Source organism: Mytilus galloprovincialis, chromosome 1 (assembly GCF_965363235.1).
Source record: "Mytilus galloprovincialis chromosome 1, xbMytGall1.hap1.1, whole genome shotgun sequence".
Classification (NCBI taxonomy): Eukaryota; Metazoa; Mollusca; class Bivalvia; order Mytilida; family Mytilidae; genus Mytilus; species Mytilus galloprovincialis.
Window position 1 is genome coordinate 100,364,225 of NC_134838.1, and position 17,053 is coordinate 100,381,277.

At 32.4% G+C, this 17,053-nt stretch overlaps 1 protein-coding gene across 1 annotated transcript; it reads left to right on the forward strand.

Moving 5' to 3' along the window:
* The first annotated feature begins 2,826 nt into the window (after positions 1 to 2,826).
* Positions 2,827 to 13,494, forward strand: LOC143051557 (uncharacterized). Its single transcript, XM_076224478.1, has 5 exons — positions 2,827 to 3,242; positions 7,373 to 7,510; positions 8,875 to 8,985; positions 11,693 to 11,777; positions 12,567 to 13,494. Exons 1-5 carry the CDS (start codon positions 2,897 to 2,899, stop codon positions 12,673 to 12,675), a joined length of 789 nt encoding a protein of 262 aa, XP_076080593.1. The 5' UTR covers positions 2,827 to 2,896; the 3' UTR covers positions 12,676 to 13,494.
* The last annotated feature ends 3,559 nt before the right edge of the window (positions 13,495 to 17,053 follow it).

Genomic DNA, 17,053 nt, shown 5'->3' on the forward strand with positions numbered 1-17,053 from the left:
GGAGATGTGGTATGATTGCAAATAAGACAACTCTCCACAAGAGACCAACATAACACAGAAATTAACGACTATAGGTCACCATACGGCCTTCAACACTGAGCAAAGCACATACCGCATAATCAGCTATAAAAGGCTCGGATTATAATGTCAGTGTAAAAAAATTGTAACGAGAAAACTAACGGCCTTATTTGTATGCTGGCCAAAATCGCTGAGGACAAATTGTTTTGTCAAAAGAACAAAATTTAGAAACGAATTTTTGAAATTATAGATTCAAAATAGTAAAGGGAAACTAATGAAGATGAGAAAAAAAAGTTTGTGTTTTTAATTGACTGATTGCTGTTTGTTTGCTTTCAGTGGCAAATGCCATTTAAAAAATGAACAAAACACAAATATGTTACACATCAACAAACGAAATTTTTAAGACGTGGCCATTTTTTTATATAGTTTGTATGGATTATTTCTGCAATGGATTGACCGTAATAAAAGTTAGGGATTTATATATATTTTTACTTTATTTGTTTTTTTAACCTTTTTTTTATTCGAGCGTGATCACTGATGATTCTTTTGTTAATAAAAAAAATCAATCATGATATCTATGATGAGTTTATTTATATATATATATTAACAAAGCAGCAAACAATATAATTTATCGCCGTAGCTATAATTAGAATTACATATTTAGAGGTTTTTTTTTAAAGATTTATATCAATTAAGTATGGTACAACATTATTGTTATTGTGTTAATCATGAATATGAGGGAAAAATATACGAAACCAGTTGCAAGCACATAAAAAAGGTAAATAAATAAGCTAGTCAGGTGTATGGACAAACAAACAACAAAGGAAACACTTACAACTAAGACAGGACACAAGCAATGTACCAGTGTGACTCATACGATTTGAGGTTTACTTGAAATGCATGTACATCTAGCATATTACTAGACATCCGTCATATAAGCTGATTCTTCATACACATCCTACGATAGCAATGATTAATATACGTTTTATTAATCTGAATTAAGCAATATTACTTGATTTTTATAAGCAGTTTTCTTACCCGAAACAGTAACTTTAAGACTTGAATTCATACAAAATTGATTGATTTCTTCGAATGGTGAATTGAATAAATGGATGTATGTTACTTTTCACGAAAAACAAACTACGAAAGATATTTTGTTTTCTTTTACTGTAACACTTTTCCATTTTTAAACAGTGATGTTCCTTAACCCCTCAGTGTAACGGTGCGTATATGTTCCAACTCTGAGACAGACATATCAATGGGAAGAAAATGATGGATAAATCATGGTTTGATCGCTCACTTATATGACTATCGCATATAATTCCATCATATTGACAACCATGTGTGATCAAGCAAACAGACAAGTTAAATGTCAACAATTGGGGTACAGCAGTCAAGATTGTGTTATAAACTAAAAATATCTATCAAACGAACCTATTTAGATAACTGGTAAATTATTAAGTCTAGGATTTCGCACAGATTTGTATAGTATTAGATAGTCTTACTTTACAAATCCCTGGATTTCATTACGACACATTTTTGAAACATTCCTAAATTATTTCATACCAACAAAATAAGTAAAAATATTTTGCTGTAGAAAATTCATTAATTTTCATTTTCGTCATGCTGGTCCGAATATATAGCATTTCGTCTTTGAATTCTCTGTAAAATTGAGATTCAAGTCTACATTTAGACTCGCTCGTAGCAGCTTTTTTCTGGCAATCAAAGTTTTATATGACAATTCAAGCAACATTTGCATCAAAATATTCAAATTGCCATTTTCATACAACAAATTGTGAAATACATTTCTATTAGCTGAAAACTAATATAATCTGTGTATAAATATATGGCAATAAAAGGCGAACTGATTGTCGTAATTACTGTGAGCTATCGCTAAACCGATACCATAATCTAGCGGCGTTATATATATATATATCAGTTGTGATATGAATAATGATAACTGTTGCGTTCAATGTATTGTGTTGCTGTTTTAATAATTTCGTTCCATTTTATAAACAAATGTATATCTCCTGAAGAGACCAAATGACACAAAAATTAACACTTATAGGTCACTTTACTGCCTTCAACAATAAACATAGCTCATATCACATTGATAATTTCGTTCCACTTTAAAAACACATGTATATGTTCATTTAAAAATTATTTTATTTAATGATAGTTCAATGTTTAAACTTTATTTCAATATCATTGGACTAACTTGCTAGTACAACGAAACAACTCCCTTAACGTCGTCAAAGGATTTCACGAACATAGTTAACCGATATGTTAAACTAGCAAGCACTTCGGAATTCTTTACTAGTTTTAAACATATAAAAAGAAGACCAAATATTCAAAAGTCAGAACTATTTCTTTTAAAACGAAAAAGGACATTATACTAGTATCCTTACTTAACGGTGATTAGGTTTCGTAAAAGGATGTACAGTCCATGTTTTACGATCTTAATTAACTTATAGTTTAAAAGGTTATCAATTGAACACCTGGCAAAAGTCAAATTAAAGAATAATACAAAAGATAAACACCAGTATACAAACATAACATAGAAAACTAAAGACTGAGCAACACGACCGCCACCTAAAACCTCTGTTGATTATTTTTTTCTGAACGAACAGATATATGCAATAATCTTATTTAGATTATAACGCGTTATAAATTACTTTTAATATATTTATTTCTGTATCAAGTTATGACATATTTTTCTTAAATCTGTTTACAAAGGAATCATATATTTATAAATTGCTTTAATTATTTGATGTCGAATAAAATAAAAGAAGTACATTGCCTTAAATTGACAAAAGCGTTGTCCCCTGGTGTATGATGATAAGAGACAAACACTAGAGATGAAATTAATTAAAACAGGATGAAACCGTACATGGAGCTTGGTTGTTTATTTTTTATTGTCTTCTTTAAATTAGGTAGCAGCGCCTGTGTACCCTTTTGTGATTTTAGAGATTGGGGTCCATGGCAGGCTTGTAATGCAACCTGTAGAAGTGGAGTGCAAATTAGAGAAAGGAATATTTGTTGTGATAAGACAAGATATCCAGCGTTGAATCAGTGTTTAATATCCTGTAATATCCCATTCAGTCTCTGGCAAGCAAATGGAACAGAACATAAAGTGTGTGGGAAATGTGAACAAGGAGGAACATTTAATGCAGACCAGCACAGGTGTAATTGTCCTTTGGGTTATGAAGGTCCCTGTTGCGAAGGTATGTTATATTTGTTATTCTTAACGGCTTTTGTCTAATGCTTAGTTCGTTTCTGTGTGTGTTACATTTTAGTGTGTGTTGTCATTCTCCTCTTATATTTAATTCGTTTCCTTCGGTTTTGGTTTGTGACCCGAATTAGTTTTTTTCTATCGATTTATGAGTTTTGAACATCGGTATACTACTGTTGCCTTTATTTATGTTAGCTAAAGGAAATTCCCGAACGGGGTGAATAAATTAAAACATAAGCAAAAGGTTTTAACGGTAACGTTTTGATGATTACTGTGGCAGATAGTATTATAGATATTACTGGATTCATTCAAAATTTTTAGAATATAATTCTTTCCGAAACGTTTTTCATAATGATAACTGAGCTATCACAATTAATTATTTAATTGTTCGATTCTTTCAATGATGTTCAGCTATTATTATCAATGAGCAAAGCCTACGTCGTATAGATAGCTATTAAAGACCACGTTATGCCAAAACACACCAATAACTCGGGAATAGACACATGGTAACCTTTGGTCTTCCTCAGTCCAAAATTACGTCATTCATTCGTTAGGCTGTTCCAAATGTACATCTTCGCAGCCATATCCGTTCAGAATGGGGACGTTAAATCCAATGCATGTTCTGTCCATATCCAATATACTTATTTTGTCCATGTCTGTCCCAATTCACCTGACGTTTATCCTGGACAGCCTCTATTACAGGACATATCTATTGGATATAGGAAAAATGTTATCTTGTCCTGAACATAAATGTTATATTTTCAACTGGACGTTAAACAACCAACAATCAATCAATCAACAATTATAATGAAAACCAAGTTTGACCGATAGCCATTATCGACAATGTCGCATTCCATTATTGGATAAGGACTGTGATAACGACAATCGGAACATACCCATCGTCATCTGTTTTGCGGGTATTCCACAACAGTCAAGCAACTCGATTTAAAATGTACCACTTGTAACTCCTGTTTAAAATCTTCCATATAAGCAATAACCATCATCAAAGGAATTGTGATAGGAAATTCAAGCTCTTGCATATCTAGTCAACAGGGAGATATATATTCCATTTGCAAGAGCTGCGTCAATGTTGTTACGGACCTGTTTCTGAAATGGTTAAGAGTTACAATTTATGACTTAAATCTGCAAAGGCCCATCGAAACAACATCTGATTCAAATATTTAACAACACTTTAAGATATTTGGATGATATATTGGCTCTCAATAATAACGAATTCAGTATGTACACTAATGAGATTCATCCTGCAGATTGACTTTAAATAGATCTAATACTAGCAACAATGTTTAATAGGAAGCTTAATGCCAAACTTTATGAAACAAGAAATGATTTTTCATTTCCTACTGTTAATTATCCTTTTTTAGATGATGACTATCTTAAAGTGTTTATATCTCAACTTGTTCAACTCGCTCTTGTATGTAACAACGTACTTGAATTTAAAGAAAAAAACCTCTATTTAACTGAAAAATTATTACACCAGGATTTTCTTCATCACAAACTAGTTAAAAAATTTACCAATTTTTTTATCATCGGACCAAGGATATCATTCGTAAATTTAAATCAACATGCAGACATCTTATTCAGGTATTTCACATAAAATCTTGTATGATAATACTCGTTACAAAGCACAAAACTGTCAGCATTCACCTGAAATGCTAACCAAACCTTTCAATGGACGTATTCAGAATGGATATGGTTACACTACTATTGCCAGGTCATTAAGGATTGCATATTTTGTTATCAATACTGTTAATTCAGAAATTATTGCCATGTTTTTATTTTTGCAAAAACTGCGACACGGTTAAAATCACAATAATTTAAACTCGCATTTTGAAAAATTTGCATATGACTGAACAGGATTCTTCTAACTATAGCAAACATTAAAATCGTATCATTGACAAACATGACAAAATCTCAATAGTAAATGCAAGCAATAATTTCTTAATTTACAGTATTGATTCACTCATAGGGTCTTTCCATCAGAAAATTTCACATTTAATCTAAAACCAGTTTTTTAAAATGATACGGGTTATGTTCTTCTAATATATTTTATGATTGTATGATACAAATGCCCTAACGGAAGAAATTATACGAGATTTTCATATAAGGAAGACATCATCTGCTAATCAGTTAAGTTGAGGTATGGAGCTGGCTTTGTTAATATATGTATCGTTGTCATTTTTCTTAATTTCTTTTGTTATCTATTCTTCAAAAGAGGGACGAAAGATACCAAAGGGACAGTCAAACTCATAAATCTAAAACAAACTGACAACGCCATGGCTAAAAATGAAAAAGACAAACAAAAAAACAGCTCACAAAACACAACATAGAAAACTAAAGAGTTAACAACACGAACCCCACAAAAAAACTAGGGGTGATCTCAGGTGCTCCGGAAGGGTAAGCAGATCCTGCTCCACATGTGGCACCCGTCGTGTTGATTATGTGATAACAAATCCGGTAAATAGTCTACTTCGGTAGGTCACATTCATGAAAGGGAAGGGGGTAGTAGTTACGACGTGAGGAACATATCCGATATCATTTGTGAAACGGTTATTCCATAACGGTCGATCAACCAACTCTTTACTGTGATGACGTCCATAAAATTTACGAAGGGATGATTCCAACTTCACCATTTGGAACTCTTGGTTTAATAGCTTCCTTGTGACCAATTTTACTGCGTTTTACTGTACGCATTTCTGTCGTTTTGTATTCAACGGCCTTTGTTAGTTTTGTATCTTGTTTTAATATTAGTACATTTAAATATTTTGCAGTTGATATCTATTTTCTCTGAACTAGTACACATTTTTATTTAGGGCTAACAGGTAGCCAATATATAAGGCATTTTTTTCTGTATCTGATGTATCCTTTATTTCAAGTTCGATAAGTTATATAGGAACATTCAATATTGTCACCAAACTTTAGATAATTTAGTGAAATGATAATTATCATCTATATAACAAAAGGTGAAGTTAAATGATGATTTTATGAAAATAAGAAAATGTGGTATGATTGCCAATAAGACAACTCTTCACAAGAGACCTTGATGGCATAAAAGTTAATGACTGTATAATTGTGGGATGCTACATCTTTACAGGTGCCCTCCGGTTAGCTAAAACTTAATGTTAAACAATATTTGCTGCTAATTTACGACCTCTGTACACAATATCACAGTTAAACACTTGTGATTTGATATCCTGTGTTATATAAAATTTCTAAAGGAGGTAAATCCAAATTTAATCTGTGTATTTGTTGATGATTTAAGCAAAGATTTTAAGTATCATGGTTTTGTTATTACAGATTACAAAATCCCTGATTTGATAATTTAGTAGATATACACATACCATTTACAGTCCACTATACCCGTAATATTAAGAATTCTGAACTAAATAATAATGTTAAAGATATCAATATAAAGGAGCTTTTGATATGTTGTAAAACAAATAAATCACTGCGGAAAACACTTATAGGGTATAGGGGAGGGTTGAGATCTCACAAACATGTTTAACCCCGCCGCATTTTTGCGCCTGTCCCATATCAGGAGCCTCTGGCCTTTGTTAGTCTTGTATTATTTTAATTTTAGTTTCTTGTGTACAATTTGGAAATTAGTATGGCGTTCATTATCACTGGACTAGTATATATTTGTTTAGGGGCCAGCTGAAGGACGCCTCCGGGTGCGGGAATTTCTCGCTACATTGAAGACCTGTTGATGACCCTCTGCTGTTGTTTTTTATTTGATCGGGTTGTTGTCTCTTTGACACATTCCCCATTTCCATTCTCAATTTTACTTGTGCAGTTATTTTTTATGTCGATTCGGTAGTAAAGCTTGTGTAGGTCAGCCAAAGACAAATATCATCTAAAGAACTCAATCAACATTAGAAGGATTTTAATAATTGGTTTTTCCGAAAACCACGCAAAGATTGAGCAGGGTGAAATTAATTATTATATAAATTATTTTGAGATTACTCCTATATTATCGCTACTATGATTTGTACTCGTAATTGGACTCCCGAGTCCGTCAGTTAGGTTACATATCCATTGATAGGGTGTGTCATACGGTATGTAGACTTTACACTAAAAAAGTAAAAAGTAATATTTTTCCATCAGATGTGGTTATAAGAAAGAGGAAACGGAATGCTGCCAGCTGTATAGGAAACCCATGCCGAAATGGAATGTGTGTACCTATTCATGGCCGGATTTCCTGTCTCTGTTTTGCTGGATATGAAGGAGAAAAATGCGAGATAGGTGAAGAAAATTTTAATTTAGTACGGTTCTGTTTAAGAATATAACATAATCTTAAAAATTATTATGATTGTCTATAATTGCTGGTTACTTACTTTATAATGTTTTGACTAGGTCACCTAGTATGTCTGTTTTGTTCACGCATCGTTGTAAATATAATGAAATGTGATGCGATCATCATACAAGTGAAAGGTTTAGTGCTATAAAACATGGTTAAATTAACCATTTGTCTACATTTGAAAATTCCTGTACCAAGTCAGGATTATGACAGTTGTTCATTCATTTCATATGTTTTATAATTTGACTTTGCCATTTAATTAGGGACTTTCCGTTTTGTATTTCCACGGAGGTCAGTACATTTCTGATTTTAATGGGTTTTTTTTTTTTGTATTGATAAATTGAATATTATTTATTGGAATACCTTCTCCAATTGTATATGGAATTTTTGCTTGATTTAGATATGCCAAAAGTTACTGATTTGCAAATTATAATCTCAATTTATATGCTTCAGATCTACATTAAACGACTCCAATACTAGCTTGATAACTTTTCTTTTAATCTATAAACATTATGTAGTATCCATATATTGTAAGCGAATGAAATAGACTACTACTTTTTTCCCAAATGCATGAACATTACCATGTTATGGTAGTTTCTGCATTCATCCAATTTAGAATAAAGTGAATATAGAGTATGAGTAACATTGAAACTGTTCTAAGATGATTAAATTAAAAAACAGGATTTCTTATGCTATACATAAATGATTTCATACTTTTCAGTGTTACTCAATAAAGGCAACAGTAGTATACCGCTGTTCAAAAGTCATAAATCGATTGAGAGAAAACAAATCCGGATTAAATAAATAAAACCGAGGGAAACACATCAACTATAAGAGGAAAACAAATGAACAAAAGCAACACTTAAGTAGAACAAAAAACAAACACCACCATACATAGAAACGAACTATTTGATAACAATTGCCATGTTCCTGACATTTTCAGAAAACTGGTAGGTTGAAAATTATTTTACTCAAGTAAGATATAGAAGTTCTATTACGGTACATGTGCGCCCATATACAAATCTCAGAACATGTAGGCAAAAGACCGCACCTTGACATATATTGGTTTACTTGTATAAATTGTGATTTAGATGGCGAGTTGTCATATTGGCACTCATACCACATCCTCCTATATCTGAAACATAATTTTACATACAAGGACATACACATGTTTTAAGTGTGTTAAATGCTTTTTGATAATATATCAGGATCTGGAGGAAAAGTAAATCACTAAGAACTCATGCTTTCTAATAATAAAGCATGGAAACATATTGCAAACTTTGTAATTGTAAATAACATATATTTACAGATACTGATGACTGTTTGAAACAACCATGTCTGTTTGGGAAATGTACGGATAAAATAAATGATTTTCAATGTGACTGTATGGTACTTTTCGAGGGGGAAAACTGTAATAAACGTAAGTTTAACTGCATCTTATTATTCTTAATTCTTATAAATGTTGGATTTCAATGCAATTACAAAACTTTTTCAGAAGATGAATATGTTATGACTGCTGTATCAATATTTTGACTATTTTATTTATTATGTCTGTTACTTTCATACATCATTGTAAATATAACTGAATTTGATGAGACTGCCATCAAAGTGAGAGTTTTAGCGCTTTAAAACCAGGTTTAATCCACCATTTTGTACATTTGAAAATGCCTGTACCAAGTGAGGAATATGACAGTTCTTGTCCATTTGTTTTTGATGTGTTTTGTCATTTAATTTTACCATGTGATTATGGAGTTTCCGATTGGATTCTCCTCTGAAAGCAGTACTTTTCTGATTTTACTTTTTATAGCAATTTAATAAATACATTTGAGCTTTTTTTAGAGGCAAAATATAACTCATGAATGACATGATGATATTGTTTTGAGATACGACATACACCTACTACATAAAATAACCTAATATTTGTCAAAGGCGGTCTATATCTTAAAATGAAAGAACAAAAACCCTGTCAAGGTCGGCATATTCCTACTGATGAAATAATCAAGTCTTTGACAGAGGCCAACTATAGATCCATTTATTTCACATAGGATGTGATATCCTGTTTTAATAAAAATTCACGGTCCTTTGTTTTTATTAATCTATTCAATTGTTTTTTGTAAGAATCTAAGATTTTCATATCTCATACCTTAATCAATAAAGAGTGATAACAATAAAAATTCACGGTCTTCAGAACTATAAGTTGCTGTTGAGAACATTTTGATACATAATTAGGGCCCTGCCTTTAGGCGGGTCGCCCTATAGTGATCAGTCTGTCCGTCCGTCCGTCCGAATCTAGAGAACCATTATGATTTCATACTTTATACTTTACATGTTTATTAACCACCACCAGAGGGCGTGTCATGATGTATGTACAACTTCCTAGGTCAAAGGCGGGTCGCCCTATAGTGATCAGTCTGTCCGTCCGTCCGTCCGTCCGTAACACTTTAACTTTGTGTCCGCTCCATATCTAGAGAACCATTATGATTTCATACTTTATACTTTACATGTTTATTAACCACCACCAGAGGGCGTGTCATGATGTATGTACAACTTCCTAGGTCAAGGTAAAAAAACTTTGGTTTCAGTTGACAACCCTGTGTCCTGTGGTGAAGATCGTGTCCGCTCTATATCTTGAGAACCGTTATGATTTCAAAGTTTATACTTGACATGTATATGAACCAACGCCAGAGGGTGTGTCATAATTTATGAATGACTGCCTAGGGCAAAGTTAAAGGTCAAAAACTTTGGTTTCAGTTGACAACCCCATGTCCTATGGTAAAGATCGTGTCCGCTCTATATCTTGAGAACCGTTATCATTTCAAAGTTTATACTTGACATGTATATAAACCAACACCAAAGGGTGTGTCATAATTTATTTACAACTTCGGCGGGTCGCCCTATAGTGATCAGTCCGTCCTTCCGTCCGTCCGTAACACTTTACCTTTGTGTCCGCTCCATATCTAGAGAACCATTATGATTTCATACTTTATACTTTACATGTTTATCAACCACCACCAGATGGCGTGTCATGATGTATGTACAACTTCCTAGGTCAAAGGTCAAGGTCAAAAAACTTTGGTTTCAGTTGACAACCCTGTGTCCTGTGGTGAAGATCGTGTCCGCTCTATATCTTGAGAACCGTTATGATTTCAAAGTTTATGCTTGACATGTATATGAACCAACACCAGAGGGTGTGTCATAATTTATGAATGACTGCCTAGGGCAAAGTTAAAGGTCAAAAACTTTGGTTTCAGTTGACAACCCCATGTCCTATGGTAAAGATCGTGTCCGCTCTATATCTTGAGAACCGTTATCATTTCAAAGTTTATACTTGACATGTATATAAACCAACACCAAAGGATGTGTCATAATTTATTTACAACTTCCTAGGTCAAAGGTCAAGGTCAAAAACTTTGATTTCAGTTGACAAACCCATGTCCTATGGTAAAGATACAATTTTTTAATGCACATTATTCACAGCGGGGCCCACAGAGATGGCTCCCATCTCAATGATATCTAGTTATACATGAATCTATTAACACACATTTGATCTGAGCTTCACTGATGAGTCTTATGTAGACGAAACGCGCGTTTTGCGTAATAAATTATAATCCTGGTACCTTTGATAACTATTTTCTTCTTTCCATACACGTATGAATTATATATTAAATAAATTTAGCTCTAGTTTACCTTTTATTTGGTAAATTAATTGATTGGTTCCTTAATGTCCGTTGGAAATGCGTACTAAAGACGAAAACAAGATTTATAATAAGAATAAAAAGTAGGTTTTGCAAGGGAAGTCAATAAGGATGAAATATGTAAAATTTGGACTGCCACTTGGAATTCAGGATTATTCAGGGTGTATTTGATAAAGACAAACATTTTGTTTTGCAAAATTACAGTAAGATAGGTATTACAATATGGTTCCTTAACACACAGAAACAGTTTCGGACTTAACATCCCCATTTCCGACAGGAAGTGTTTATTGTCTGTGCAACGTTCTGTGACAATTATGATATGTTAGAAATAAGAAGTAAAACATACAAACGTGTAACTTGATTACCTTGAATGACAAATAAGTCCTCAGATGCACATTCAGTTATAATCTTTTTTCTTTAATTTTCTTGCAGTAAAACCATGGGCGATAGCCATAATAACACTGACAGCATTAGCTCTACTTCTGGTGTGTTGCTATTTCTGTTACATGATGGGAAAGTATGTTCCTTAAACTAAAATAAGTTTCTTGCAGATTTGTTCAGTATATTGTGCTAATTCATTTTTTTTTATTATGAAGCTATATTGTGTAGAAAATTTTAAACATCTACAATACATTTAAGGAGGCACACGCTCAGAAATACAAAAATGTATATTAAAAAAATAAATATTGTTTGACTCAATCATTAATGGAAGTGAAATAGTGAAGTAATTTCGCTTTTAGACCCAGAATGGTTCAATTTGGTAAAAAAAGCTAAGAAATACGATGCTTGATTATTCACTTGCAAGTTCATAGTTCGACCTCATTGGATCCGCATTCATGTGATTTTCATTGTAATCTCTTAGCTAGAGATGGTTAACGTATGCATTATGCGTGTTCATTTAAGGAAAATAATATAAAAATTGAAAGTGAAACAAAGGTCAATCATTTGATTGACTGATTTGATCCACAAAACACATTCTTATACAGGGGAAAAGATGATTAAGTATTTCAGCCTCAAATATGAAATTTAACAGACCAATACAAATTTAAGTGCATGAGTTCGCTATTGATTGATGTTTGATAAACGTCCACCGCAAATAAATCAAGGTGATAAAGATTGAATGATGAAAATAAATACATAACCAAAGTGAATGTAAAATAGCAAGCTCAAGACTTAAAGAACAAGAGTGTGAGGACACTAACACAATGTTGGGTAATTCATTTAAATTGAAGTATTAAACTATTATCATTTTATATAGAACGTTAAAAAAAGTTAAATAATGTTTTGTATAATTTCTATATTACAGGGATAAAAGCAATAACGAAAAGGAAAAATATAGAGGGAAAAGAAAACTTCAGCCAACAAGTCATAAAATAGGACCTACGGATATACATCAACCACAAGCAATGGCATAACACATGGTTTAATACCATGTCGTCTTTAAGAAACATTATAATTTTGATCATTGATTAGGAAACATTTGTTAATGCATACGTTATCCTTCCTGGAATTCTGACATGCGTCTATATTTTCTTGATTAAGAAGATGTGAGCGTTGCTTATTAAAACGTTACTTACAGAAGAAAAAAATATCAATTATGATTTTGGTCATTGTTGAAGGCTTTGTGGTGACCAACATGTAAACATTGGGGTTTACAGTCTCGTTCTTTACACTTTGGTAGAAACATTTTGTTTATAGTATCATTTTCAATTAAACGACATCTCTTTATTTTCATAAAGAATGTTTACCAGTGTCAATGCAAAATGTTTTTCTTTTTTTGCTTCACTTCATGTTTTTTATATTTGTTTCGGAGGTATACTAACGTTTTTATCAGGTATCAGGATTATAATTTAATAAGCCAGACACGCGTTTTATCTACATAAGACTTATCAACGCTCAGATCAAAATAGTTATAAAGCCAAACAAGTACAAAGTTGAAGAGCATTGAGGACTCCAAATTCCCAAAAATTGTGTCAAATACGGCTAAGGGTATATATTCCTGGGATAAGAAAATCCTTGGTTTTTCGAAATATTCAAAGTTTTCTAACATGAAATTTTTAAACAAATGACCATATAATTGATATTCTTGTCAACACCGAATTCGAAGTTTCCATGAATCTGAGTTGAAACAGGCTAGTTAGGGTTTTTTCATCTCCAACCCCATTTATATAATTTCAATTATTCACTGTAGATTCACCAAAGAACATTTTAGGAAAAATTGTAAAACAAAATGGTCAAGCAATCTGATGATAGCGTTCTGTTCCTTTAAAGCGAGATAGAATATTATTCACAAACCGAATAAGATAAAACTATATGTCATTGGTAACAATCAGAAAGAAGTAGATTGATAAATTTAGCTTTGCTGTTATATTTGTAAATATTGTCTTGCTTGTCATTTTTGTTACTTTGAATTTGTCCTTATCTTTAATAGTTTTGTTCATTATGTTCTAATTCGTAACCTCAAACGAACATAAAACATTTATCAATATTAATACAAAACTCTCACATGGGAGTAGCCACTTGCAAAAGTCAAGTGCATTTTTATTCAGGTAATAAGTACACGTAATTCATTTTTTATCAATGAGAATTATGAAAATTGTCTTGTCTCTAACTAGCACTGCAACATCCATATTTGCGACTCTTCTGACTCAACCTGAAAATAAATAACTTTCATAATTATTTATTTGGAAAAAAGCATCTAGAGCACTTGACTGCAATGACTCGAATGACTTTAACTACTATCAAACCACCCGTGCATGAAATTCTTCCCGCATACTTTATAGACCCAACCAAACAAACCTTTCTATAAATAGTATAAACACATGTTGCTTACCAAACAAAACAAACTAGCATCGATATATGTACAACTTTGATAAATATAATTATGAACATAAACCGGTAAAAATTATAAATAAAATTGCAATTACTCCTTAATGGAATCTATAACTATTTTTTGCTAGACTGACTTATTTTTAGATCTTAACTGTTTGAAGTTTTAATTCTTTCAGAAATGATTAAACAAAGTATGGTTATAAAACACCATTTGGAGGCAATATGAGATGGCCAAATTTGAGGTATTTCCAATAATTATAGATTTTTTCCAATCTGATCGTTTTGAATTTTACAAACTTGAATTTAACCCCTATAAGTGAGGCCACATAGCTGGGCAGATTAAATTATCGAATACATTTTAAAACCAGAACCCAAAAAACGATTTTGGTCAAGTTTGGTTATCAAGTCGTTTCAAAGTTAAGATTTTTCATAAATTAACAGACGACAAATGATTGCAGGTGATCTATAAAGAAAGAAACAAAAGAGAAACAGTTAAAAAGACAAATAATTAACACATGATCCGTTCTATGGTAAAACTGTGGGAATACGTTCTAGGATGAAAATGTCGAAATAACTCTCCAAAACTGGGAAAGGTTTAAACTATGATTAAGGTTGAGGTGGAACAATAGAATGTTTTAGGTCATTAAAGATTGCATATTTTGGCGTTAATATTGATTCACTTATAGGGTCTTTGCATCGAAACTAAACACATTTATTCAAAAACCAGTTGTTGGCATGACACGGGTTATGTTCTTCTCATATATGTTATGATGGTATGATACTAAACCCCTAACGGGAAGGATTGTGCCTGATGTTCATATGAAGAAATCATAATCTTTCAGTCAGTTTAATTGAAGCCTGGAGCTGGCATGTCAGTTAACTGCTAGTAGTCTGTTGTTATTTATGTATTATTGTTATTTTGTTTATTTTCTTTGGTTACATCTTCTGACATCAGACTCGGACATCTCTTGGACTGAATTTTAATGTGCGTATTGTTATGCGTTTACTTTTCTACATTGGCTAGAGGTATAGGGGGAGGGTTGAGATCTTGTATTATTTTAATTTTAGTTTCTTGTGTACAATTTGGAAATGAGTATGACGTTCATTATTACTGAACTAGTATATATTTGTTTAAGGGCCAGCTGAAGGACGCCTCCGGGTGCGGGAATTTCTCGCTACATTGAAGACCTGTTGGTGACCTTCTGCTGTTGTTTTTTTCTATGGTCGGGTTGTTGTCTCTTTGGCACATTCCCCATTTCCATTCTCAATTTTATTACTATATATGTTCAAGGCAAAATCGAGTAATTTCCGGTCAAATGATAAATAATCAGACATTAACCCAAAAAGGAGTTAATGTCAAACCAGTCGACAAGAAAATGAAAAATAAAGGCTAATAATAAATGCGTATATGTTGTTGATTAGTCAGCTCTTCGGTGTTGACAAGAATATCAATTATATGGTTATTTGTTTAAAATTTTCCTGTTTTTGATCTGAGCGTCACTGATGAGTCTTTTGAAGACGAAACGCGCGTCAGGCGTACTAAATTATAATTCTGGTTCCTTTGATAACTGTTTACACAACTGGATCGATGCCACTGGTGGTGGACGTTTTGTCCCCAAGTGTATCACCAGCCCAGTAGTTAGCACTTCGGTGTTGACAAGAATATCAAAAGATTATTTTGATATCAGAAAATTTTGATACAGTATAACAAGTTACAATACAGCATGCTATTTTTTAAATTTCTTGAAAAAACGATTTCGAGGAAATAAATATTTAACTGCAGACTCAAAGAAACAACGTTTAATTATGTTTGCGCAATTTAACGATATGTTGCGGTGAAAAACGCGTCCGACCCAGACAAAAAAAGTTTTCATTTGACACAGGGTATATTAGCATCAATATGTTTTCTTAACGTACGTCACTGTTTTTTTGAGAAACTGATTTCAGGTATTTGAATGGTTTCAGTTGACAGTTTCCACCATAGTAAACGTATTTATATAATAATTTCCCATAGCACAGTCCATACGCAAAAAAGTACTATTATCATTTCTTTAACTTGAACCATCTCCCTTGGGGCCTTTTAATCTTCTGTTGCGAAAGACCCTTGTTGGCGATGTCCAATAACATCAACATACCCTAAGCCAATGGCTAACTCCATACAGCTTTTCATGTCGTCCCCTAAGCTGTTGTGCATATCATTCTATCATAAATCTATTTTGTGAATACCATTCTATTGTAAATAGAAAATATAAATAAAATGGAGATGTTTATTTTGTTAACTTGTTAATCCTTTTACAACCCGTATAGACGATTACCACACACGATCTTTATATAAATTTACAGAAATAAGAGCTATTTATGCATACGTATCTTATGTTTAAATTATTTTATGTGTTTTCCTTGAACCATTGCTCAAGTGCTTATAAAATATCCTTACATAATTGAAAGAAAATATCAACTACCGGAGAGCATAATAACACTTCCATCCACACTGAACAAATTTGGCGACAAAAAGTAAGCCAAATTATATTTTTTAAATCATGTCAGCTACCAAGTCAGGAATATAACGATTGTTATCCATTTGTTTGGTGTAAATGAGCTTTCTTGCCATGAGATACTTGTCTGTTCGTTTAGAATTATCATCGAAGTTCGATATTTTTGTTATTTTACTTTTTATGCATAAAACGTATACAAAATGGTTGCAAACATTGATTTTTTGGTAAATAGATTTATCATAATAGTTGCTAAGTTCTGTGTCATTTGGTACTTGAACCAAATCTTCGTTTGTATAATTTGTTGATTTTTAAAAAGATGTCCTGAATAAATATTTGAAATATTGCACCTTTCTCGGGTTAACTCGCTACAATACAAGTAGTTACAACATTGATTAATAATGATATTAGTCCTGCTGAGAAACCTATATCTATCAGTGCATATAACCGATCCAACATTTATCATGTT

Bases quoted from the DNA above. Each gene is read 5' to 3' on its own strand.
- LOC143051557 (XM_076224478.1), top strand. From the start codon at position 2,897: ATGAAACCGTACATGGAGCTTGGTTGTTTATTTTTTATTGTCTTCTTT. The intron at 3,243-7,372 runs GTATGTTATATT...TTTTTCCATCAG, and splicing joins TGAAGGTCCCTGTTGCGAAG to ATGTGGTTATAAGAAAGAGG. The intron at 8,986-11,692 runs GTAAGTTTAACT...ATTTTCTTGCAG, and splicing joins GGGGGAAAACTGTAATAAAC to TAAAACCATGGGCGATAGCC.